The sequence below is a fragment of the Camelus ferus genome, chromosome 7 (genome assembly GCF_009834535.1).
Source record: "Camelus ferus isolate YT-003-E chromosome 7, BCGSAC_Cfer_1.0, whole genome shotgun sequence".
Taxonomy (NCBI): Eukaryota; Metazoa; Chordata; class Mammalia; order Artiodactyla; family Camelidae; genus Camelus; species Camelus ferus.
The window spans coordinates 76,035,682-76,063,414 of NC_045702.1; the positions used below are offsets into that span (position 1 = coordinate 76,035,682).

General features: G+C 36.4%; 1 protein-coding gene across 9 annotated transcripts in view; it reads right to left on the reverse strand.

Annotated features, from left to right (window-relative positions):
* Window positions 1-27,733, reverse strand: part of SRPK2 (SRSF protein kinase 2) — a 204,362-nt gene that overhangs the window by 28,535 nt on the left and 148,094 nt on the right. For all 9 annotated transcript variants that reach the window (XM_032484191.1, XM_032484184.1, XM_032484187.1 and 6 more), the window contains 4 exons: window positions 12,260-12,368; window positions 11,495-11,582; window positions 10,952-11,039; window positions 6,269-6,375 (listed from right to left, as the gene is read on the reverse strand). In XM_032484191.1, coding sequence (XP_032340082.1) covers window positions 6,269-6,375; window positions 10,952-11,039; window positions 11,495-11,582; window positions 12,260-12,368 — 392 coding nt within the window. The remainder of the gene's footprint in view (window positions 1-6,268; window positions 6,376-10,951; window positions 11,040-11,494; window positions 11,583-12,259; window positions 12,369-27,733) is intronic.

The window sequence follows — 27,733 nt, forward strand, 5'->3', positions numbered from 1 at the left end:
GGAAAAAGACAAGCAAAAGATATGTAATATTATGCAGCTCTGAAAAGTGCTCAGCAAAAACCCAATCCTTCTGTCTACCTTGAGTTTCTGGCTGAACAATCCTTATCAGAGGACAACATTAAGAAGTAAAAGGACAGAGGTTTCAGAAGGAAAATCAAAGGAAGATCTGTCTCTTAAATAGGACGAAAATCCCCACATTTATCTCAAATAACTTTTCCTCAAATACTTTTACGTAACTTCACTACTGAGCATCAGTCGAGCTCCTGTTAACAGGCCACATGCTGTTCTGGATGTTTGATACACAGCAATAAACAAAGCTCCCTGTCTCCATGGGGCTTCAACTTCTTACCTCAGAGTTAATATTTAATGTTTTGGATATTTCTTCAATTGGAATATGTTTAAATTATGTTTATAATGTCAGAGGACCAGTGGTAAGAAAGGTATCATTATATATTTCCATAGAGAGTAAGGTTATAATCCTGAAAGGAACATAATCCAATTGGCCTGTATATTATTCTCTGACATTCATGCATCTTCTTCGTGCAAACTGAAATATCATGTGGAGTTTTTATATCTGAATAACAAGAGAAATTCAGAAATACAAGAAATTAATGGACAGATACACTGATGATTTCCAGCCTATTGAAGTCAAAAGAATAAGATTTTTCAGAAACTTTAAACTGTTTTAAATTATTCCAACTGAAATTTCAATTATCAAATATTAACTCAAAGTTAAAATGTCAGCACCTTTCTAAAATTATCTTTTTACCGCTATTTCATTGTACAAGTTGCTCCTAACTGCCCACCTTAGATCTTTCATAGTTCTTAGGTGGTCATACTGTGGGCAAAGCCACTCAGGTGAGAGTTAATGTGATCCATTACCCAAATGTGTTAACGTGAACTTCCAGTGACAGTGAGGCACCTGCGAGGAGCAAAGTGTTCTCAACAAGTTTCCAGATTTTTTAAATACCGGCTATTGCTTTCAACTGCATTATTAACCTTCCTCAAGAAGCACAGCTGACGTCCGATAATGAACGCAAGGAAAAGACTGCCACTGGGATAAATTAATTATGGTAACACAAACCTTAACCAGTTAGGAGACACAGCACAAAGCAGTGTTACATCATGACCTTGGACCCAGACCAGTCTGGTATTACTGCTCATGCCTTCATTGACTAGGCAAGTACTTAAGTTGTCTGAACTTCTATTTTCATAAAAAGGGGGAACATATCTATTAGAAATATGGGAAGAATTAGACATAATGTATGGAAAACTCACAGATACAAGGTCTAGCTCACAGGAAGCTTACAGTAAATGGAAGAGCTGAACTAAGTAAATGGAAGACTTGTACTGATACTAAGTACAACTTTGCTAAGTCACTTAGTAAATTTCTGGGGGTCTCATTTCTCCCATTTAAAATATGAATGGATCTACTTCATAAAATTCTGATTCTATACTTTCTTTTAATTCTGGACTAATTTTTTTTTTACACTAGCTATAAGAAGAATGGCTTTATTTCTGAAAATAGCATTTCTGTTCTCAGTCAGTGAAGTTTAAAGCAATTGAGGACCTCAGAATCCAGAGGCAAACACTAATGAGCAGTCTTACTATTTATGCTGTATAGTTTTGATGATACAGAAAAAAAAAAAAACCCTACAAATCAACTCCATGCCAAAGGACAGGCATCTATGCTGCCTCACTTGTCGATCATAGTATCTCTGTCTCTCTTGCCTAAAAACATCCCCAGCACCATCGGTAGGAGGCAGCAGAGGCCACAGATATCCCTGGCTGCCATGTGCTCCAGTCTACAGCTGCCATGAGACCCGAGGTGAACCTAACAACAGAGGGGCCAGGACCGGGCTGCATCTCACTCAGAGGAGCCAAATCACACCGCCCGGGACAGGAGACCTGGCTTGGCCCTGGTTCTGTGAGTGAGGCCTTGCTGACACAGCACTAAGGGAAACCTGACTGGCAGCCAGGTGGGCTGACAGAGCAGAGGGCTGGCCTCGGGCAGCAGCACCTCACTGAGATCCCTGTGAGCGGGAGGGAAACAGCAGAGGGCTCTTCTCAAGCTAGAAGCTTCCCTACTGGGAAAACTAAAGCTCCCACTGGATTTCCCTTCCTCACCAGGACAGACATAAGGTAAATGCTACAAGCTGCTCTGACAAGCATCTGCCAGACCAAATGGACAAGTGTGGGAAATACCTGTCACAATCCAAGAGGACAAGAACCAGACACAGACCCAGGCAAAAGCGTCCACGGACACTATCCTCATCCCCTCTGCCCTGAACTCGCCCTCTGCTCCTTCTTCTTTCTGGCTCTGACTAGTAAGAACTAACGAGAGAGAAGACCGCAGTAGCTGCACCGCTGAATGCAGTCAAGACAGGTGAGCACGGCGACCAGCACTGAGGCTGCACAGAGGAATGAGCTTGGAAAGAAGCTCAACTCCCTTGAGGGGAACAACTCTGGCAAATTTCTGAGTTGAGGATCCGACTTTTTGAGGAGAATTCCCAGCCCAGGACAGGACAGGACAGGACAGTACTACTACACTGAACAAGCTACAAATCCAAGAACACAAAAATGTTTACCAACTTAAAATTAAACTTCTGTTCTCAAATTGAACAATATTGGCCCAATCATAATAAATTCACTTATAACCAACCAGTGAAATAACTTAAATGGCACACAAATACTAAGAGTAGACAAAGCCATTCATGGTAACTGTTGAGGCAGCCTGCCAGGTGGGCTCTGGTTCTTGGTACTGCCTGCAGAATCTGCTGCCCCACAGAAGGTGGGTTTAAGAAAGCAAGGCATTTTAAAAGTCTCCTTAGCTCACATAGTGCAGCACATCGTACAAATTACAATTTAAATAAAATCTAATGGCTATACTTTTAAACAATCTAATTGCCAGCTCTATTAAGGCAAAAGAAAACCACAGAGACATGAACGCACACTTCACAAGACAAGCTGCAATTTAAAATACTCCCAAATCTTCTTATGCAGACATTTCACAGTACTCTGCAGTTAAGAGCATGTGGATTACACCACCTGGATTCAAATCCTGATTCCGCCACAGTAACTGTGGGATCTGAGGAAGATTTTTAATACCTTCTTTAGTTAAAGTGGAGATAACACTCCTGGCCTTACAAGGTTGTGGTGAGGACCAGAGGACATAACAAATAAAACACTTAAAACAGGCGAGTGCCTGAGAGGGCCTAATAAAGGTTAGTGACAACCATGATAAGAGAAAGGTAATGCTCATTCAAAAATCCAAGACTGCACGCTGTAACTGCAGACTGTAGCAAAGTCACCAAAATCAGAGCTTTGCCCTCACCAAGCTTCATTTAATGGCAAGCAGTCACTTCTTCACAAGTTTTCTATAAAGGGCAATGAATTAAACTATAAAGTTTTAAAAAGTAAAATATTAGCTCAGTTACATAGGAGGTAAAAGCCATGTTTAAAGAGCAACAGCATTTAAAAACACCATCACCTGCAGCACATCTTGAATGCACCACAAATAGCACATACTGCCAACACAGGCACCTGTTTTCTTCTTCTAGCTTCAGAAACAGAAGCTGGACATAAAATAGACTTCAATAAAGCTGATTTTAAAAGAAAAAGAAATGAAAGTAGAAGGGCGAACAGACAACCCCGACTCCCCGCCTGGGGCCAAAGCAGCAGCCTGGGGGCGGCAAGGGGGCGTCCTCACCACCACCACCACCAGAAGCCACAGGATGGCGCTTCTGACCCTGCACAAGGCCACCAGGGCCAAATGAGGACAGCTAAGAACTGATCAAAGGATTGACAGCAGTGTACTAGGAAAGCCTGGAAAATCAAGTAATTCAATTACACCATGACTTTTAGAAAATAACCAAGTAGTAAATGTTAATCTATGAGCCCTTAAAAATCACAGAAAGGTTATAACTCAATAAAATAAAATTTAAAAAGAAAAGAAAAGAAAATCACAGAAAGCTCAGCCATTTTGTACAGTAAGAATAAGAGGAACACACATTTCTTCTTTCACTTAAGGAAAGATACAACCAATCAAAAACATTTCTTGACTGCCTATGATATGAAGGAAGCTAAAGAGATGCAGAACTCACAACACTTGATCTGGGACCCTGAGGTGCTCACAATGCAGCTCGAGAGACGGGATGGCTGCCCTGTGCTGGTCACTATGCTGGATGCTTTATCAGTAGTCCCTCCAATGTCATCTCCACAATAAAACCATGTATTAACATCCTGATTTTTCAAGTGAGACAGGTTCACAGAAGTTAAGCCATAATTTGATCAGGGTCACAAAGTAGTAAGTGCCAAAGTAAGAATTTAAAATTCAGTCTATTGCCAAGCCATGGACTCCATATACTTTCCCCTATTCCAATGGTTCTCAGTGAAAGGAAATAGTGCCCCCCCCCTCAGTATATCTCACAAAGTTCAGAGACATTTTAATTGTCACAAAGGGGGAGGGGGGGGGAGTGGTAGCTGATACTGGCATCTAGTGGGCAGAGGCCAGGGAAACACCCTAAATGCACAGGACAGGTCCCTACAATAAAGGATTATCCAGTTCAATATGCCAGCAGGGCCAGGGCTGAGAACCTCTGGCCTATGAGACTTCACAACCATTAAGAAAGGACCATTAAGAACAACAACAAAAAAACCCAAAAAAACTACAGTTTAAAAAAAAAAAAGGCCAAATGTAGACTGCAAGCAACCCTGGAAGGGAAGAAATAGCACCCTTAATTGGAGTATAGTATAGGAAGCCTTTGTCACAGTGGGATTTTGGTTGTCTTTATAAACATGGGTACAGAAGAAAAGGTGGCATTTTCTGCAGGTTAAGACAAAAGAAATGAATCAAAGATGTGGAGCTTCAAAAATGGCAAATTTTCTCTTTAAATAAACCTACAGAAATGAAACTAGTAAAAATTAACAAATAAAAATTCTGGAAAAGCAGCATGTGTTTATAAACGCTTGAGGTATCTTCGAATATTCATAAGAAACTCATAAAATCTTGGTTGACTCTGGAAGGGAAACTGTTTATCCAAAGGACATTTATGCATCACCTATTTAAAAGACTGATCAATTAATGGGAAAAAGTTTACCTGCCAGGAGATAAAGAGCTGAAGTGAGGTTTGCAAGGAGAAATAGAGGCTTCCACCAGATGACAGAAACCCTTAAACAGGTTCATGGGAAGAACAGTGATTTAACTTTTATAGGTCATAAGCTAAGCACAAGTCTAAAGATATTATTATATGATGCTTGAGAAGACAGTAAGTGCACATGCTCCGCAGCTAGACTCCCTAGGTTTGGTGTCCTGCTCCACCACAATTTTTATGTTATTTCCTGAGTAGGACCAAGTTACTTAACCTCAGTTCTTCTTCCATAAAATGGGAAGAATAAAATCCTAGGCAGGTCTAGTTCAACCTCTGGGCCTGGGGACAAGGAAGGGGCTTCAAACCTCCTGGTCCCTTTCTCAAGCAAACCATGCAACCTCCTTGATATGACTTAATCTGCAGAAATTTCTGCGGAAATTAGCCATTATATCAGAATACACAATCTAGAATAAGTCATATCTGCAAGTTTCTTAATTTAGGCTGTAGGGGCAATGAGTCAAAGACTGGCGTATTGCATGCGGAAAACTGAATCTGCTGAACATTTCTAATTAGAAGGAGATCTTCCCTATCTGGGCACTTTCACTCTAAAGACTCTTGCTGCAGCATTCACACTGAACCAGGCTCTAACTAAAGGTTTCCTTCTGAACCAAGTACAAATCTACTACAATACTCCATATGGGACAAACATTTCTTAAACGGTCTTTCACTTACTCTCCATCCAAATACTTAGAAACAGCAAATAAACACAATGAATTACCTGTTTCTTTCAAACTACATTTACTATTTTCTAAGGAACTAAGTGGGGTGTTTTGTAGCATTGATATTGGATAAAACAACTTCTCACTATACTGCATCATCTACCCGAAAAAAGATGAATACGCCAAAGGAAATGTACGTGTGACATTTACACATTGTTCCCTTCAGAAGACATAATGGCTTATCATTAAATAAATATTAAACTGATTTAAGAACTTCAAAATGTTACATACTGTAATACACATATGTATTTTTAAAACAGGAATTATACATAAATTTAAACATATACATGTGTATATGTTTTTGTGTACATGTACTGTTTTTCTTTAAAAAACAGGAGTTCGTGTTGAAAGGGTAGCCAGTTAGGCATTAGGAATGAGAGATGCCCTCATAAGCCTTACCTGTCGAATGATACTCTTCACACAACGTACTGGGAGGCCTTGGTAGTTGGATTTGATGATCCACTTGAGGAGGTGGTGGCCAAGCACTTCAAAGACCATGCAGACGTCTGGAACAGGGTTAAGGATCATGTGTGGAGACATTTCCTGGACTAATGCAAATACTAAAAGTAGCATCGTTGTGGCACTGGGTAAAACAATTATTTCTTTATAAAATGCAACATTAATACTATCAGTAATACCAAAAGTGGTCATTTGCCGTTTCTCATCTCAATAGAAAGACCTAACATTTACTAAGTACTTATTATGTGCCACATTACTTAATGTGTACTCATAACAACCTTAGGAATGAGAATAGTAAAACTCAGAGAGTTTGAAGAACTTCCCAGCGACCCCGAGTCAAAGGTGGCAGAGCCATGACTCAACGCCACACGTGCCTGCACTCTCCCTCCTCCAACCTCACTCCTCCTTACCATCAGCCTTAACAAAAATAAGCAAGACTGAAACTCCACACAAACTGATGAGGAAAAGAACACAGAACTCCCCCGTGTTGAGTGTCTTGCCCGCCTACCTAAATTTCTATCCCATACGTTACATAAAACACTTTATAAAATGGAAATTTACCGAACACAATGAAGACTGTTTAATACTTTCCTTCAATAACACCTTTCATTGTGTAACAGGATCAATTTTAATAATACATGCAGTTTGTAAAAATGTATGATCACAACTTAAAACATGGCATGCCATAAGACCAACCTATAAAAATGAAATCTCAGGATTCTGGGGTTTTTTTAAATAAAAAATTTCAGTCAACCACTGATCTTCCAGAACAATGATCCACCAAAGTCCACCATATAAATATATTCATGTCATTCTCATAGAAAGATTTAAAATGGCTCTGAAACCATTTGAGAATACAATGTTCACCCCTGGAGGCCTGCTGACAGCCTATTAAGGAAGGTTATTTAATTTAATATTACAATAATCTGAATTTATCATATCATCACAATATCCACTGCTATAAATAATTTTAATAAAATATTAAAAAATATTTCTACAATGTTGGAAACATATCCACAGATTTACGCATAGATGATGTACAGTCAGAAATTCCTTACTATTTCCCAGGCTCCTTTAAAAAAATGGAAACCAAGGTCTAAAGTTAGTAGCAGACAGAGAGCCAAAGCCTAAGGTTTTTAAATTTGGATGGAATCTGACAATTATTGACTATGTAACAGTACAAACAGCCAAACATATGAAGAAAAACTTATACTTATCTCTCTCAAACTCTTCCAAAAAACTGAAGAGGTGGGAACACTCTCCAAAGGCATTCAATGAAGCCAGTATCACTCTGATATCAAAACCAGACAAAGATACTACCAAAAAAGGCCAATATCTTTGATGGAAACAGATGGAAAAATCATCAACAAAATACTAGCAAACTGAATCCAAAAAAACATAAAAAAGATCACATACAATAATAAAGGTGGATTCATTCCAGGTTCACAAGGATGGCTCAACATACGCAAATCAAACAATGTGATAACCCTATCAGCAAAAAAAGGACAAAACCCACATGATCATTTCAATAAATGCAGAAAAGACATCTGATAAAAGTCAACACGTGTTCTTTGATAAAAACTCTCTCCAAAGTGGGTATACAGAGAACATATCCCAACATAATAAAAGCCATTTATGACAAACCCACAGTCAATATAACATTCAACAGTGAAACACTGAGAAGTCTTCATGCTAAATTCAAGAAGGTGACAAGAAATCCCACTTTCCACTTTTATTAAACATAATATTGGAAGTCCTAGCCACAGCAATCACACAAGAAAAAGAAATAAAAGTATCCAAATTGGAAGGAAAGATGGAAACTTGTCATTATTTGCAGATGATATGATACCTAAGGACTCCACACAAAAACTATTAGAACTAATACATTCAGAAAGGTAGAAAGATACAAGATTAATATACAGAAATCAGTTGCATTTCTTTACATTAACAATGAAATATCAAAGAGAAAGTTAATAAAAAAATGTTTAAAATTGCATCCCCCCCCAAAAAAAAACCCAACAAATTAACCTAAACCAAGGAGGTTAAAGACCTGTAAGCTGAGAACTATGAAATACTGATAAAGGAAACTGAATATGATTCAAAGAAATAGAATGATATGCCATGTTCTTGGATTGGAAGAATTAACAATTGTTAAGATGGCCATACTACACGAAGCAATCTACAGATTTAATGTGATCCCTATCAACTTACTCATGACATTTTTCTCGGAACCAGAACAAATAATTCTAAAATTTATATGGAATCACAAAAGACCCAGAATTGCCAAAGCAATCCTGAAAAATAGAACAACACTGGAAGAATAACCCTCCCAGACTTCAGACAATACTACAAAGCTACAGTAACATAAAAAGCGACATATACATCAATGTGACAGAAGAGAGAGTCCGGAAATAAACCCACACACCTATGGTCAATTAATCTTTGACAGAGGATGCAAGAATATATGATGGAAAAAACAGTCTCTTCAGCAAGTGGTGTTGGGAAAGCTGGACAGCCTCATGTATATCCATGGGCTGAGAACATTTTCTTACACCACACACAAAAATAAACTCAAAATGGCTCAATATATTCACAGATCAGTCTCCCAATGCAAAAGAAGTAAAAGCAAAAGTAAACAAACAGCTAATCAAATTTACAGGCTTTTGCACAGGAAAGAAAACCATCAACAAAACAGAAAGACAACCTACAGAATGGGAGAAAATATCTGCAAAAGATGCGACTGACAAAGGGCTTTATTTCCAAAATACACAAACATCTAGTACAACTCAGTATCAAATAAACAAACCACCTAATAAAAAAAATGAGTAGAAAACCTAAATAAACATTCATCCAAAGAAGACATAGAGATGGCCAACAGGTACATGAAAAAATGCTGAACATCACTATTAGAGAAATACAAACCAAAACTACAGTAAGGTATCGTCTCATACCAGTCAGAATGTCCATCATCAAAATGTCTACAAACGATAAATACTGGAGAGGGTGTGGAGAAAAGGGAACCCTCCTACGCTGTTGGTGGGAATGTAAACTGGTACAGCCACTGTGGAAAACAGTATGGAGCTTCCTTAAAAAACTAAAAATAGACTTACCATATGATCCAGCATTCTTGCTCATGGATACATATCCAGAAAAGAGGAAAACTCTAATTCAGAAAGATACATGCACCCCAATATTCACAGCAGTAACATTTACAATATCTAAGAACTTGAAAGCCACCTAAGTGTCCATCAACAGATGAATGGATAAAGAAGATGTGGTATATATATGCGTGTGTGTGTGTGTACACACACACACACACACACACACAATGGAGTATCACTCAGCCATAAAAACAATGAAATACTGCCATCTGCAGCAACATAGATGGACCACAGTAAGTCAAGTCAGACAGAGAAAGACAAATATTACTTAATATCACTTATATGTGGAATCTAAGAAATACTATAGTTATTTATAAAACAGAAACAGATTCACAATGAAACTAAATTTATGATTACCAAAGGGGGAAGCAGAAAGGGGATAAATTAGGAGTATGCGATTGATAAATGCAAACCAGTATACATAAAATAGATGAACAAGGATTTATTGTACAGCACAGGGAACTATATTCAGTGTCTTGTAATAACCTATAATGGAAAAGAATCTGAAAAAGAATATATTACACATATATATGACTGAATCACTTAGCTTTACACCTGAAACTAACACAATATTGCAAATCAACTATAGTTCAATTTAAAAAGAATGTTGGATCTGTTCCAAAGATGACATAAAGAAAGAGTAAAAGATGAGGAAGGACAGGAAGGCTCCTGACACTCCCCTGGCAGTCACCAACCACATGATTCTGAATACTTAGTTCAGTATTCCTGACCCCTGGGAAATGAAGGTACTGCCCATGTCAGGCACTTAAAGGGCTATCTTAGAGGATCCAATATGAAAATATGGAAACAGCACTCTGGAAACTAAAGGCAGGATTCTGTGCAGGATCAAGTGTAACTTTGCTATGTTGACACTGGCAGAGCATTTTTGCTCTTATTGCCTCAACTTCATGTGATTCTTTGCAGCTACTGGAGGATACATAGCCTTGGAGTACTAATTTTTAAAAGTTTAAAGCAAATAGTGCTGGCATACACTTCCCCCTACCACTGCAAAAGTAAACCTCACTAGAAATAATAATGTTCAGTAATAAATTCTATGCCAAAATCAAGTTGAGTAGTTGTAAAAAAATAATTTTATAATATGCTACTAAACCAAAATCTCTGAAAGGTCCTTGCAGAGAACTCCATGTAAAACATCTTATAACATGATGCCAGTAAAGGCACCATTTGGAGAGAGAGACAGCAGAGCAAACAGCAGTTTACATGGGGGGACTGTAGAGCTTAGTGGTAGAATGCATGCTTAGCATGCCCGAGGTCCTGGCTTCAATCCCCAGTACCTCCATTAAAACAAACAAGCCTAATTACCTCCCCCTCAAAAAAAAAAAAAAAAACACAAAAAAATAAGTTTATATGAACTTGAAATATTTCCATTTTTTAAAAGTAAAAAGAAAAACTATAGTATAATTCAGCCATTAGGGAGCAATGAAACCATCAGAAAGGATACGTATTCCATTCATGCCTGAAATCTTGAAGTCATCAATCAGCTGCACTACCATGTCTTTATTTGGGTCACTGGGATCACTTTCTCGAACCTACGGAAAGAAAAATGAATTCAAGAACAGTAGCGTTTAAGACCAAAAAGCCATTTCCATAATACCAACCAAAACTATTTCAATAAAAGCAATGTTTTTATAAATAAAAGAAATTTGCTAATATTAACTAGTTATATACATAAAAAGGATAAACAAGTTTCTTCTGTATAGCACACGGGATTACATTCAATATCTTACAGCAACCATAACAAAAAAGAATACGAAAACAAATATATATGTGTATGTATGACTGAAACATTGTGCTGTACACCAGAAATAATTGACACATTGTAAACTGACTACTTTAATTAAAATATTTTAAAAATAAATAAAAGATTCAGTATTTGACCTTATAATGAATTCAACTTTAATTTAGTTAATACCCAGAAAAATCCCTCTGTAAAGTCTTACGTCATTAATTTTTCTTGTAGCATTCACATTTTTGCAGCACTTACACATTTGAGCAATTTTATTTCATCCAAGGCTGTCTCCGTATAATGCTGGGCACTTTTTACAACCTTCATTGCAACAAACCTTTTCCCCCTATAAAAAACACGCATTTAAAAAAGTATTATTAGCAGAGCTGATCATTATAATGAAATCTATCCAGTAAACAGAAACTTTTAATAAGCTTTCCTTTAAAATAGTACTTTCCAAATTGTGGGGCCACAATTAAGTAGTGGGTTCATGAGTCAAATTATCTCATTTTCATTTTGTTTCTATTTTTTCCTAATAAAAATAAGGCAGACTAGATAAATGTCAGAGTTAATCACATATAATTAAGACTAAGTATTACCTTATAACCTTTGTTTCAATTCATACACACACATGTATGTGTATACTGTCGCAATGCAGTTTCAGACTACTGGTCATGACTTTTACAAAAAGTCAAAACCCACTAATCTGAAAGACCTATACATTATTATTTTATATTTGAATGTTTTTCTGGTATGGCTGAATTACTAGAAGAACAGGACCCCAGTGTAGGACAATTTCAAAGAATAAACTTCAAATATAAAGGCAGAAGAAAATATATTTAAAGATGACAAGAAAATGAACTTTAGATGGGGAGGAGGGGGGGAGTCTGGCTAGCACATAGCACATCTGTGCTATGCAGTTTATGCCACAACAGAAGGGTGCCTCTGAGCCTTACCTTATTATACTATAAAGATGTTGAACTAGACCAGGAACCAAAGGCACAAATGACAAAGAACACTTACTGCATATCCCAGCACAGCCAGACAGTAGAGAAGTGTCCCCATCCTAGCTTCCTAATAACATGATACCGGCCATTGAAGAGATCTCCAATTTTCACTGGATGATAGCCACCTTTTATTAAAAATACAGAAACAAAAAAAATTTTGAATTTTAGAAAAATGGTAACAAAATCTCATCTCTTTCTTTGTCGTTCTTGATATCACTAAAGAAAGTACTAAATAATAAAATTAGGTTAAAAACATTATTTTTTTTCAAGAATGTCTTTCATCAAGAAAACAGTGTCCTATGTCTTTGTTAAGCTTAAACAAAAATTTAACCTAGAAAAGCAATGAACCATATTGACCACACCATAACAATAACTGGAGATTTTATATTTAAGTCTAGGTGTACATAATACACACACACCAGCTCTTGCTACTTCTGAACGACCTTTTTCTCTTCTAAAAAATAAGTTAAATGCAAATATTTGGGAATCAGTTTAACATAACTCATCAAAACACCAATAGTTTATGCATAATCAACAAGATACTGCGTAACATATGACAATTTATCCACCAACAGAATTTGCTCCTCTCATCACTCTTTCTTACCCTCAAACTCCTGCCAGAAAACAGGCTGGAGAGTGCAAGAGGGCACCCTGTTAAGGCAGATTCTCAGGAAGTAAGGATGCTTCACACACATCTAAAAGAACTTCACTTTGCATTTTAAGTAATCAGAAGGCTACAAAGTAGCATGTACAATATGATACTATTTTTGTGAAACAAGAAAATGTCTGGGAGGATAAGATGTTAGCAACAAATACCTCTAGATATAAAATAACTCTTTCATTCTTTTAATCTATGTTTTATCTGCTTTATCTTTTCCAATTTTTCTAAAACAAAAAAGTACTTTCCAACTTTTTACTCTTTGACATCTACTCCTTTTCTACTGCAAAGATGTTACTTCTCATTTTCTAAAATCTGCAGATCTTACAAATCACTCAAGAAAGACATGGATAGTCTGTGCCTAGTGTGGAGATGCTCAAAGCACAAAGCACCTAAACCACATCCTCCAACACATCTATGTAATTCTCAGAGGGCTTACATTTCAAGTTATATTTCAAGAAATATCATGAATGTTGATGAATATTTAAATTGTACTGAATTAGTAAAGCAGGAATTTGACGGATACTGAGTATTCTAAAATTCTTACTCTCATAACACACTTGCTTTTGCTGGATTTTAATACCAAAGTCTGTAACAACATATTGGGCAAAAGATATGAATTAAAAAATAGTAAATTAGGAATAAAATATAGCAAATTATTAAATAAACGGATGGGTGTTAACTAAAAGTATTATGCAATCATTTCACAATATAGACATATGTGAAGTTATTAGGCTGTACGGCTTAAACGTACACAGTGCTGTATGTCAACTTATATCTCAATAAAACTACAAGAAAAAACGGCGTGCATAGAATTACTTACATAGAAGGCTAACTAAAATTAAAGTGGGCTCTTGGTTCAAACCACTAAAATTAACACTGAAAAGGAGGAAAAGAAAACCATTATTATTTAGGTGTAAATTAGGGGTTCTGTGCTAGGCACTGTATTTTCAAAACCACTTTCCAGGAAACAAAACTAAACTGAATCATGTTGCAGACTTTCTGTAATGGGAGCAGGGGAGGGGAAGGAAGAAAAGAGAAGTTTTGTCTGAGAAATATAAAGCTGAATAAAGCAAGGCAAATTTCTTGACCAAAGAGGTTCTCAGAGTTCAGCGTCTTAACACACAGTGGGAACTTCTAAGAGAACAGGGAATGCTACAAATTCCAACAAATGATTTGTGCTCATGAAACCATTTCTTCAAAGGATTAGTCACATTTCATAGCATGAAGTATTTAGGAAACACTGATGTCCACTGTTTTTTACAACCACTGTGCAGAGTAGACAGTACTATTTCTACACTGCTGAACTGGGTAAAAGTCTCAGAAACAGGTAGTAGGTTCAGGGCCGGAAACTGGGTCTCACTCAGCCCATGCTCTCTGTTCACTAGTGAGAAATGCATTCTATTTTTAATACAGAGAGGACCTGGTCTTAGTACACAGGAACACTTGATAGCTTAATCGAAAGCCATTTATCATTTAATTGCATATCACTGCTAACATTAACGTTTCTGAATTTAAAACTAATTTAATTATACATAAAGAGAAGAAACTTTTATCAATATTGTATACTTCAGACTTGAATTCCCAAACAGCCAGTGTGTGTACATGTGAGCTAAAGTGCACGAGCACTATTTCCAGTGTAATCACAGCATCAGGGCAACCATTCTTTTTCTCAATGGGACTGAAAGTTGAACAAAAGAAATCACGAGCTTAGTCTAGTTAGCTCAGGAGCCCACAGACTAGCTAAGAATACTGTGCCTAAAAATAATCCAACCAAACAAGACGAGCATGAAAGTAATGATTAAATACAAACATAAAAACAAATGAAAGTACTCAACACTTATCCTACCTTTTATTTTGCAAATCTGATGTGCACAATTTCAGATCTACCGTCCACATACTTTCATTTCCTTACTCCCAGATTTCTACAGAAAATGACAGTCTCTTCCAAACACTTTACAATCTCTCTTCACAGAACAGTAACTAACATCTAGGCCGCCAGAGGGTGGAGCACATCTCCCCACAGCAGACCATGCCAACTGACTCCACACACAGGGAACTAAGAGAAAACGGACACTCTTCACCAACTCCCTGCACTTAGAAAACGTGTGCCACGATAGCTGTTAGCAGAGGATACCCTGCGACCCACAACGCTGTTTAGCACACAAGGAACAGCCAGACTAGACAAGGACCTCCTTTTGCTGCTTCCCCATCAGTCAGTCCAGGAGCCCAGGATAACAACAGGACCACACAGGGACCCTCCTGCCGGCATCAAGCAGAGAACCAGGAGACACCAGCACTTGAGGACTGCCTTGACCTAGGGGTTGGGATGACACATTAGTACTTCACTCTTTACACTATTTAATATAAAAATCATGTATTTATCACTTACTTTTCCTTTTATTCTTAAAAAATAACTATTAGATTGGATTACAAACACAAGAGAACAAGAATAGACTATTAAACAATCATTAAGTTCACTGCTCTGGTTTTTTTTGATTCCTTTGCCCCCTAGCACACCCAAAAAACTATAACTAAAGCTCTACTTGTACTATTTATAAGGCTCCAAAGAAGACAACTCTGAAACTATCTTTCTTAGGTGCTTTGGGGGAATTGTCAGCCAAAGATAAAGACGATTCCCTTTTCCTTGCTGAGCAAAACATAGGTTCAATTTGAACAGTGAATCAAAAGTTCAGAACTCTTATCACAGACAATAATCTGGAATGATTTTCAACAAAGTCTTTGTTTTCTACCAAAAAAAAAATTATCTTTTTTCCCACTGACCTTAGTCTCTCATCTCTCTGATGTTGGCATTTCTCTCAACCAATAAAGGCTTTCAAAGGTACAAGGAATGATTTGAAAATCACCTCCAAAGTGCTCAGTCTTCAAAAAGGAAGGAGGGGGTAAAAAGATATTTCTTCACAGAATGATAACACAGACACAATTTGGGTCACTGAAGACTTCAATAGTCTTCTCCTGAAATTTTTTAGTAAAAGATTTATTCAGAGAGATACATACTCCATAGACAAGAGTGCAGGCTGTCTCAGAAGGCAAGACAAAGGCCATGAGGTGCAGGGTTGGGTGCTTGGCTCAAAGTAAAAGCAGATATACACTCTATAGACAGAGTGGGGGGCCATCTCAGAAGGCAAAGGGGAGAGAATCCTCTTCCTGAAAATTAACAGAATAAGTAGACAGAACAGCACTAAGGACATGAAAGAGTTGACACGACCGCCAACCAATTTGATCTAACTGATATTTATAGAACCTTCTACTCAAAAGCAAGTATTCAAGCACATCAAACATCTACCAACACAGACCATGTACTGGGCCATAAAACAAGTCTCAATAGAAATTAAAAGATTCAAGTCAGTTAAAGCATGTACTCAGAACACAACAGAATTAACTTAGAAAGCAGTTAGAGAAAATATCCCCAAATTGGGAAACTAACACGCTTCACTTCAAAATAAACCATGGAATAAAGAAGAAATTTTTCAAAATTATATTCTATATACAAAATGAAAATTAAAATGTATTAGAATCTGTGAAACACTGCTAACACAGAACTAAGGAAAACTTAAGAGCACTAAATACCTAGATTAGAAGATTTCAAATCACTGATCTATTGCCACCTCATGAAACGAGAAAAAGACCAAATGCAACCCAAAGTAAGCAGAAGAAGAAATATTAAAGATATAAGCTATAATCAATAATATGTAATATAAAAACTATAAAAACAATAGAGAAAAATCAGTGAAACCAGGGGCTGTTTCTTTGAAAATAAGAAAATGATAAACTTAAGGCCAGGTTGACCAGAGCGAAAAAAGTGAAAATACAAAGTATCAACACAAGGAATGAGTGAGGTAACATCACAACATATATTATAGATATTAAAAGGATAATAAGAAATATTACAATGTTATGCTTATAGACATGAAAACTTGGGGTGAAATGGACAAATACTATGAAAGACACAAAACACCTAAGTGTTTCCTTCTAATCAAGAAAAAATACATATCTAAGTAACCCCATAACTACTTTTTAAAAGTTATAGTTAAAAACCTTGCCTTAAAAAAATGAATTGGTAAATTTTCCCAAATATTTATAACAGAAATATTAACAATTCTACACATTCTTCCTAAAAACTGAAAAAGGAAAAATATATTCTTTGACTTAAATTACAGCAATATTTTCTTAAATGTGTCTCCCAAGGCAAAAGAAATATATGTGAAAATAAACAAATGGGACCTAAGCAAACTCAAAAGTTGTTGTACAGCAAAGGAAACCATCAACAAAACAAAGAGACCTATGGAATGGGAGAAAATATCTGCAAACAATGTGACCAACAAGGGGTTAACATACAACTCAATAACCAAAAACAAAGAAAACAAAAATAAACAACAACAACAAAAAAGGCAGAATACATAGGTATTTTTCCAAAGAAGATATACCACTGGCCAACAGGCACTTAAAAAGATGCTCATCATTAATTAGATAAAAGCAAATGAAAACCACAATGAGGTATAATGAAACCTCTAAATTGAAAAGATACATACACCCCAATGTTTACAGTAGTGCTATAAACAATAGCAACATAAAAGAAACCCAAGTGCCCATCAACAGATGGTTGGCTTAAAAAGATGTGAGATATACATGTATATATGAAAAACAATGGAATATTACTCAGTCATAAAAAAGAAACACTGCCACTTGCAGCAACATGGATGGACCCAGAGAATACAATACTTAAGTGAAATAAGTCATACATAGAAATACAAATACTACATGATATGACTTTAATGTGGAATCTAAAAAATAATACAAATGTTATCTATATACAAACCAGAAATAGATTCACAGACACAGAAAACAGACTTACAACTACCAAAGGGGAATAGGAGGGAAAGGGACAAATTGGGAATATAGGATTAACAGAATCAAACTAGTATACATATAAAATAGATAAGCAACAAGGATTTACTGTATAACATGGCGAATTATATCAATATCTTGTAATAACCTATAATTGAACATAATCTGCAAAAAAAAAAAAATCAAACAAATCACCATGCTGCACACCTGAAACTAACACAGTATTGCAGATCAACTATATTTTAATTAAAAAAAATTTAATGGGAAAATTCATTTAAATAAAAATGAGGTATGCCTGTATTAACCCCAAATTGCACAAGGCAATGAAAAGTTGTAACCGCCAATAGTATCTTTGAGAATTAAAAAAAATTCAGTTATAACTTTATAAACGTGGAGGGTGCAGGAGGGTTAGAAGATGTATTTTCTTACTTTTTATTATGAAAAGTACAATGAAGTTCCATGTATCCATCACCCAATTTCAACAATTATCAATGCATGTCCAATCTTACTTCATATCTGTACACCCCCATACCAAATTATTTTAAAACAAATCTGATATATTTTACCTACAGTATTTCAGTATGTGTCTCTAAAAAATAAGACCTCTTTTATCTTTCAACATAGCCATAATACTATTAACACCTAGAAAATTTTGACCAAAAAACCCTTAATGTTAAATACCTATCTAGTTGGCGGGGGTGGGGTATAGCACAGCAGTAGACTGCGTGCCTAGCATGCACGAGGCCCTGGGTTCAATTCCCAGTACCTCCATTAAAAAATAAATAAGCCTAATTACCCTTCCCCCCAAAAGTAAATATCTAACCAGTGTTCAAATTCCCTTCATTGTCTCATAAATGTTGGAAATTAGCTTTTTAATTACTGAATGGACCTAAAGAAAAATACTGTATAATGGTCTTTAATAGTTAAAAACAAAAACAAACAAAAAAACACTCTCCATCTCATTCTATGAAGCCAGCATTACTTTGATTCCAAAGCCTGGTGAAGACATTATAAGGCAGCTACATACCAACTTTTCCTAAGGATGTAGATATGAAAACTTCTAGACAAAGTGTCAACAAATCAAAGTAAACAACATATAAAAGGGATAATACATCATGACCAAGTCGGGTCTATACCAGAAATGAAAACTCCTTTAATATTCAAAAATCAACAGATGTAATTCACCATAATTAACACACTAAAAAAGAAAAACAGTATGATCAACTCAATAAGCAGAAAAAACATTTCATGATATCCAATATGCATTCCTGATAAAAATTCTCAACAAAGCAGGGTCAGAAGAATGTCTATGAAAAACCTACAGATAACATCAGAGTTAATGGTGAAAAACTGAATGCTTTCCCTGCTAAGATTAGGAACAAGATAAGGATGACTGTTCTCCCTTCTACTCAACACTGGACTGGAAGTTCTAGTCAGCACAATAAATAAAAAGGCATCCAAGATTGGAACAGAAGAAGTAAAACTATCCTTATTCATAGACAGTTTGACTGTCTATATGAAAAACTGAAGGAATCTGCCAACCCCCAGAAAGCTACTAAAACTGAGTGAAGACAGGCAGCAGGATAAAGGCTCAAAGTAGAAAAATCAATTGTGTTTCTTTTTTTTTTAAGTTTTTTAAAAAGCTCATCTTTTTTTTCCCCAAAGTCCAATTATTTATTTATTCATTCATTCATTCATTTATGTCAATTTTATTTCTATATATCAGAAATGAACACTGAGAAAATGAAATCTTAAAAATACACTTAGGGATAAATCTGAAAGAAGACGGAGAAAACCTACAAAACACTACTGAAAGAAATTAAAGAAAACATAAATAAATGGAGAGATGCACTGTGTTCATGGGTCAGAAGTCTCAATATTGTTAAGACGTCAACTCTCCCCAAATTGATTTACAGATTCAATGCAATCCCAGTTAAAATTTCAACAGGCTTTTGTTGTAGAAGGTGACAACTAATTCTAAAGCTCATATGGAAATATATAAAGCACTGATTTCAGATAAAGATGCCAAAGGCAATTCAGTAGAGCAAGGAGACTATTTAACAAATGACACTGAAACAACTGGATATCCCTATATTGGGAAGGGGAGTGGGCAGGGAAGGGCGGGTTGGCACCTGTGGAGAAAGAGAAAAGAAAAACCTCCTACTCATAACTCACATTATACGCACCAAACTCAAAATGGATCAAAGACCTACCTGTAAAACTGAAAACTACAGAACTTCTAGAAGAAAGCATAGGGGAAACCTTTGTGACTCTGGGTAAGCAAAGATTTCTTAGGATACCAAAAGTATACCTATGAAAAAAATCAAGTGATAAATTGGGCTTAATTAAGATTAAAGACTTCTGATTTTTTAAAAAAGACAAACTGTCAAAAGAAGGAAAAGACAAGCCATAACTGAGCAAAAATACTTGCAAAGCATGTAACTGATAAGCCCCTGTAATTCAGTTTCATTTTGCATTTATTAAAAATGAGGTTGAGCATCATTTTTTATGTTTACTGTGGCTACTCATGTTTTCTCTTGTGATTTCTCTTGTGATATCTCTCCGGTGATTATCCCCATTTTTTTCTAATGTGCTATTTGTTATTTTATTGTCATTCTGTAAATATTCCCTCTATATTCTAAATATTAATTCCTCCCTGGTTACACATGCCGCAACTCAGCTAATACTAACCACACCTTAAAATGATCTGATAAAGTGGGAACAGAAACATGATATGCAGAGAAATCAATGAAAAATTTTGATGACTTACCATTATGCATATACTGATTGTCACCTCCCTTCATTTATATATGTGACATATATAACCAATCTTTTTATTTTCATGAAAGAACTTAAGTAGATTATTAAGTTGTAGGATGCATGCAACAAACACAAGGAACTGCAAAGAAATCTTAAATTTTAACCCAACAGGTCTACTGTTAATATTACTAAATATATTGTGAAATATCCCATTTATATACTACAAGACAAAGCAAATAGGTAAATATAGTAATGTTATTAAGGAATTTAGATTTTAAATACAGAAGAATTAAAGTTTTAAAAAACCTATATAGTTAAATACTAACTGGAAATATTGTAAACTGATTTAAAATAGTAATTTCCTCACAGTGTTGTGAAAGAGCCTAGAAATAAGTCTTTGTAATGATAAAACTATCTACTACACATACATACGTTCCTACAAATGTATCTACACAAATCTACACACACACACACACACCTCCATATGGCATTCTCTAAAAGAGGAACCAGCTGCCTTAGGAAAACTGCTGGTTCCATTCCTGAATTAGAGAAAGTTTAAGGTTAGCCTTGGATACTATGCCGTACCAGAAAGCAAGAAACAACTCAGATAAATGTGGTCATTTATACCAAAAGGAGAGAGAGTGAAGGAGTCCCAGTGACCAAATCTAGGACACTTTGAGCATTGAAAAAAATAACTGACATGGATTATAATACATTGAATAAATAAGAATCTCTAAGTCCATGCTGATACCAAAATCCAGGACCAAAGAGGTGAAGGCAGGGGAGGGGGTGCCGAGGATTTCCTCATGGAAGAATGTTAGCTAATAAATGGAGGAAATGACAGAATTAGAAAAATCACCATTTTTTAAACTCACAATATGATTAACTAGGCCAAAGATCATCCATGGATGATAAAACTTTTAGGTAAAATTCTTATAAAGGAACAGAGAGTTTGTACAGAGCCAAGTGAACAGCCCTACAGAAAACTTACTAATTGCAAAGTAGAAAATTGACTTTATAATGGAGGTATCTGGCCGATGTCAGTTTCACTAAGTGAGACAACGGCAAGACAACATATGACGCAAGGTGAAAAACGTTACCTATAGAACATTATTGCCAAAAGTGTTTAACTTGAATGTAATCAAGGGGCTAGACATAAATTCAAGTTTACAGCAAGTACAGAGACAAGAAACAGATTACATTATGAAAAATCAAACAGAAAATCAGACAAATCTAGAATGTGAAAGTCTAAATAAAAAACCAACTGGTGAACACCATGGAACTGGTGAAGAAAAGGGGACGGGTTCCTAGATTAAAAGGAATTAAGAAACATAAATAATCTTATAGGTAAATGCTGACTGTGTCCTAGATATAAAAAGGGGAAAAAGTATAACAGACCTTTTTTTTTGACACAATTAGGTAAATTTAAATAAGAAAGGAATTTTAGATGACATTATGGAATTATTTATTTTCTTCAGTGTCACACAATGGTATCATGGTTATATAATAAGAGAATAACCTTTTTCTTAGACATCTGCTGAGGATTTGGGGGGCAAAATGCCATAATTTTAACTTCTTTTTAGGTAATTCAGCAAAAGAAAAATGCATATACACCATACATGTATATAATAAAGTAAGAGAAAATATTAGCAATTCCTCAACAATGCTAAAATGGATGAGGATTCACTGTATTATTCCTTCAACATTTCTCTATGTTTGAGAGTAATAAAACAATGTCATTTTTAAAGGAATTTTTTTTTTGGTTTTGGGGAGTTTTTTTGTGGGGATAATTATATTTACTTACTTATTTTTTTTTATTTATTTATTTATCGGACATACTGGGGATGGAACCCATGACCTCATGCATGCTAAGCATGTGCTCTATCACTGAGCTATTCCCTACCCCCTAAAAGAATGTCATTTTTAACCCATCTCTTTACTTATTCCACAGGTGTGCTGGTGAGAAGAGCTGTCTGGACATCAGGCAACCACTGAGAAGGTAGGGACCAACCACTGGGGGACAAAGGAGACAGGCTCTGAGTAATGCAATGTGCAGGACCCCAAATCCTCTGAAATAAACTCTAAAAAGGAGGCCAAGAGGGAAAATAAAAAGTCTGCTCAAAGCCCACTCTAGATTTGTGATGTTTATGTCATTTAAAGCAAAAAACAGTGAGATACTTTATTATCATTCCTACGGAACATGTGTTGGGGTGGGAGGGACTGGGGCTTGTGCACTAGTCCAGTGTCACCCAGGAAGAAAGCATTAGAGTCAAGATTAGAATAGAGCTCTGTCAGATTCTGAGCACTGTGCTCTTTTTACTCTACCATGATTTAGTGTTCACCCTTCAGCTAAAATAGGGACCCATTTTCTTTATGACTAGGATTCCAGTATGAATTAAGTATACATTGCTGTGAATGAAAACAGTAAAAGTCTGAAATAAAATAAAAACTACAATTTTAAATGGTATCTATTTTTCAATACAAGAGAGCAGCTGGAAATGGGTTTGTCTGTCAATGGTACATGAGAATCTACTACAATTGACCTTCATGACAAAATTTTCCACAACTCGTCTTTAAGAACCACAATTTAGGTTACAAAACAAATACGAAAAAAATTACTGCTTTAAAATTTTATCACACAGAAATTTCCTACTATGAGAGCCACATCACATTTAGCAGTTGTGAAAAATGCTTGTAGGTGGTATCAACTGAAAATGTGGAAATCTAAGCATAATTCAGATCATATGCACCTTAATAGAAACATTAGTAATAATGCTAAATATAAAAAGGCAACAGGAATAAAGGCATAAAAAAACAGCACTAGTACCCATCAAAATAATAAGCAGCAATGAAGCCTATGACACAGCTGTTAAAACTCCCTTCAAACTAGGGAAGATTCAATCAGAACAATCACTGTTACTTAAAAACTCTTCAATGAAATTATTCTGTTATTACACCAGGTATTCAGTGTAACATTAATGAAGGGGAGAGAACTCTAGAGAGAAAACCTGAGCAAAGGAAAATGCTCCCAAGACAGAGGATTTCTATTTATCTACGACCTAAAAGAGGTAACAACAAAAACTACTTGATTGTAAGATACATAGGATGGATGGAGAAACAATTTTTGCAGTCAGGCTACAGGGATTTCAGTAGAGTACGTAGAATGAGAAACCCTGAACACGTGAAATGTTAATACAAAGGCCAACAAATAATTTTAAGCCCTTGCCTCCTGCCAATTACTTATACAGATTTGTGTTTAAATTCAGGGATGCTGAACTGAATCACAGCAGCGGCATATACTAGCTGCATGACACTGAGCAAATTTGTTTCTCTGGGTACCTTACTCTCTCAGACCGAGACCTGGGCACATATTAAGTTGCCACATAAGTGTTCACCACTGTTCTGCCACTACCCAAACCCACTGTGACTGATGGCACAGATAATGAGTCAGCAGACCAGGGTTAAGGGTGTTATTACCTATACCTATTTAAGATGGTAAAACTAACTGATCCAAAGTGTAATCTAAATCATTAGCATAGCCCAATCAGCAAAAGGTAAGATGATGATTTATAGTTATCAAATGCCGAAAAAAGAAAGGAAGGAAAAGAAAAGAAACAAATTAACTTGTCCTTTTTCTTTTCTTTTTTAATGACGTATAACTGACCCACAACACTAGTCCCAGATACACAACATAACGATTCAATATTTCTATACACTACAAAATGATCACAATTAATTCACCTTTTTATTAATGGTTTATGCAAACATTAAAATAGTCTTATAAGAGAATCCAAGACTTTCAACATTCAAGTTTAAAGTCACCTCCCAAGAGATAAAGCCGTGGCTTATCACAATCTTACAGAGACTGGCTTCTCTTCTGGGTGCTCTCCCCTCCCTCCCTCCCTCCTTCTGCTTAGCTGGCTGCCTTACCGTGATCAGCTCTGTGAGGAGGACCACATGGCAAGGAACCCAGACCTCCCAACAACCACCTGACCACCTGAGTGAGCAGGAACAGGGAAGAAGATCCTTCAAGCCAGTCAAGCCTTCAGCTGAGGGCAGCCCCAGCTAAAAGCCTGACTGTAACCTCATGAGAGAACCAGATCCAAAGCAAACATATTTCTGTAAATCTTTTGAACAGAGACACTGACAGTCTTTGTTCCAGAAAATCTTCCAAAAGTTTCTAAAATGAACAGCCTTGGAAAACAGACACTATCTCCTCCCTCTGGAGAAGAGGGCTGTCAAATGTAATAAATACCTCCCTCAGGAACAAAGGCTGGCAGATTTGGCTGCAGGCCCTGATAAAAGATTGGGCCTTGTTGTTCCTCAGCTATGACACAAACCCACAGTGTGCAGAGTATCCACCTGGGCCTGCCTCTGCATAAGCTCTTACTGGATATGGTCAGGTGAGGGGAACCAGTATGAACATGAGCCCAGGCTGCCTATGGTGCTATGAGTAACAAAGTCCTTTGTCTCTGGCCCAAAAGTGTCACGTCTTCTGCCAGCACCCAGGAAACTGTGGCCGACTAATTTGTTAGTTTGCCAGAAAGGTAAATCTCAGAAATGTCTTGGTTTGTAGCAAACTTATCTTTCACACCAGAAAAAAACACTCTTGTTTAGAGTGACTAGTCTGTTTTCATCTTATGAAAACTGTCCATCTTAGAACTGTATTTCCCTCCTTGCTTTGATGACTAAGGAACTCACAGGCAAATCTGCAAAAATTTCAAATTGCACAGATTTATCTAATAAATCATAATAAATCTTTATGTATCAACCTTAATCTGACTTTATTTCTACTATACAATTTCCTCACCTTGTCTACTGTGCTCTGTATTTATTTGTAAAATGTCTCAAGTATGCAAGGTGTTAGGATACAAAGAACAGCACTTATCCATCAGGAGAAGCTTGAGCAAGGCCCCCTTCAGAGGAAGCATTTCCTAATTTTCCTGGCTGGAGACAAGTCCCTGTCCTGAGCGAGACTGAGAGCGTGAAGGAGGAAAAGAGGAAGCAAGAGGGGGAGAGGGAGAATGAGACATAAAAGAGACACACACAGGGACGGGGGACGGGGGGTGGGCGCTTGTCCTCTGTTCCCTGGTATGACTGGAGGGAGAAGTGGGAAAGGTTTTACCAGTTTAAGATGCGGGCAAAAATTAAATTCTGAGTTAATACTATATTCTAACCGAAAAGCCCAGAAGGAAGAACAGATAGCATGAGGAAAATCACAACAAGAAGGCATGTTTATGGTAAAATAAATAGTTCTGTTTGATGCTGAGAAAGAAAACAAGAACAGTACACTGGAATCACACTATGAAGAGCCTTGAGAGTTGTGCAAATTTAGACTTTCATTCTCAACTGTAAGATGAAATTTAACAACACAGTATATCCTTAGAAGATTTCCCTTTCTCTAATGACCAGGTGGGAAAAAGTGAACTAATAACCTAAATGTAATGCCGTATCATACAAAAACACGGCTACGAAGTGTTGTACAGTTAAAACATTGTATTTTATTACACTGCAAAATTAAAATGTGCTGTATTTAAGGCAAACTGGTAATGAGGGTATCAAGGTGTGATAATATCTGTAAGATGCTGAATACAGCAATCACTGGATCCACAAAAAGTAGCTCCATGTTTACAAAATTGCAATCTGATTTTAGACAGCATCAAGTAAAAATAAGGATTTCTTCTGCTTTTATGATCAATAATCTACAGATTTCTTCTCATTTCAGTGCTGCAATTTGGCATCTACATGCAAACATTTTTCTAAAATACATCAATATATTGACAATTCCACTTTTTAGAAAAGACCCTCAAGATTGATAAGAGCCCACAGCAGAAATGCAGCTCACACTCCGGAGGGGAAAGCCAGAATCTAAAAAGGTAATCTCTGCATTCTATAACCTAGAACATTTCTGAATAATTTCTTAATCCAGTGAGAATGCTTTGGAACATAGCATTTTAAATGCACCTTCGGTAGGAGTCCTTAAAATGCGCAGGAGTTAATGCTAGATCATAAATGGCTAATGGTTGTTTTCAAGAGGCCAAGTTTAGAGATTTACTTGACTTTCCAACATGGGTCACAAATTTTTTTTCCTCATACATAAAACTAAGTGTTCTCTTTCACTGAAAGTATTTTGAGCATATTAATACTCTACAAATCTTGGAATTCACAATTAAAGACAGTTACTGGACACATTTGGTATCCACTACCACCACTACCAACACTTTCTACTGTTTCTTAAATACACAGTGCCAGTCACAGCCATTGGTCTCTTCACTATCTTTGAGAGAAGAATCTAAACCACTGCTCCATTAAAATTGTTATAAAATTTACAGTTAAATTAAAAAATATAGTCTATGGAAACTAAATACAGAGTCTTTAAAGTCCATTTGAAAACCCAGTTAATATACTTGCTTACCAGTACACTGAAAGGTAAGTACTTCAGAGGACTAATACAGGGTTAGTTTCTCAGGTGTACTTTTGTCCTTTTATGCAATCTGTCTTTATGTCTATACCTCTGCATTGATTTTGGTTGTTCCTTTGCCTCAAAAATTTAATGACTACATCAGGCAGGCTAAGGCTGCAACGTTTACTGGGATTTTTGCAATGATTTCCTAGTTTTTATGTCTTTCTTTCTTGTTCTCAGCCTTCCACTTACTTGCTTTGCAGGCAGAGGAAGAGTAAACAGACATTATTTGAGATCTTAAAAGGGAGTTATCTCCATAGTTAACATGAGCTTCAGTACCTGAACTTGGACACTGTTCATATGTACTCAAAGATTTGGAGTTCATTTCTCACTTAATTATGTTTGGGGTAAGCAAAAATACAATATATTGAATTATGAACTGGGGAGACAACTGATCTCAGAATGAGAAAGTCTTAGTTCGGCGAAAGTAGGGCTCAGAAAATAGAAGATACATGAGAAATACTGAGATGTCTTTCACAACGTATTTTAGTAACCAAAAAAGTTTTAAAATAAAAAGAATATTGGGAACAGCTCCCTAGTCATTTAAAACCAAGCACTGTAACTACAAACACTCAGACATCAGAATATAACTGAAAGATCAAGCGCCTTTAGTAAGTCAAGACCTATTGCTATTTTATGCTCCTACTGTTCACTAAGGCACAAGGGTGTATCACACAGTACATAGCAAGTCTGACCCAACCACACAGCTACAGGCACGCTCCCTGGTGTTCGTCACACGT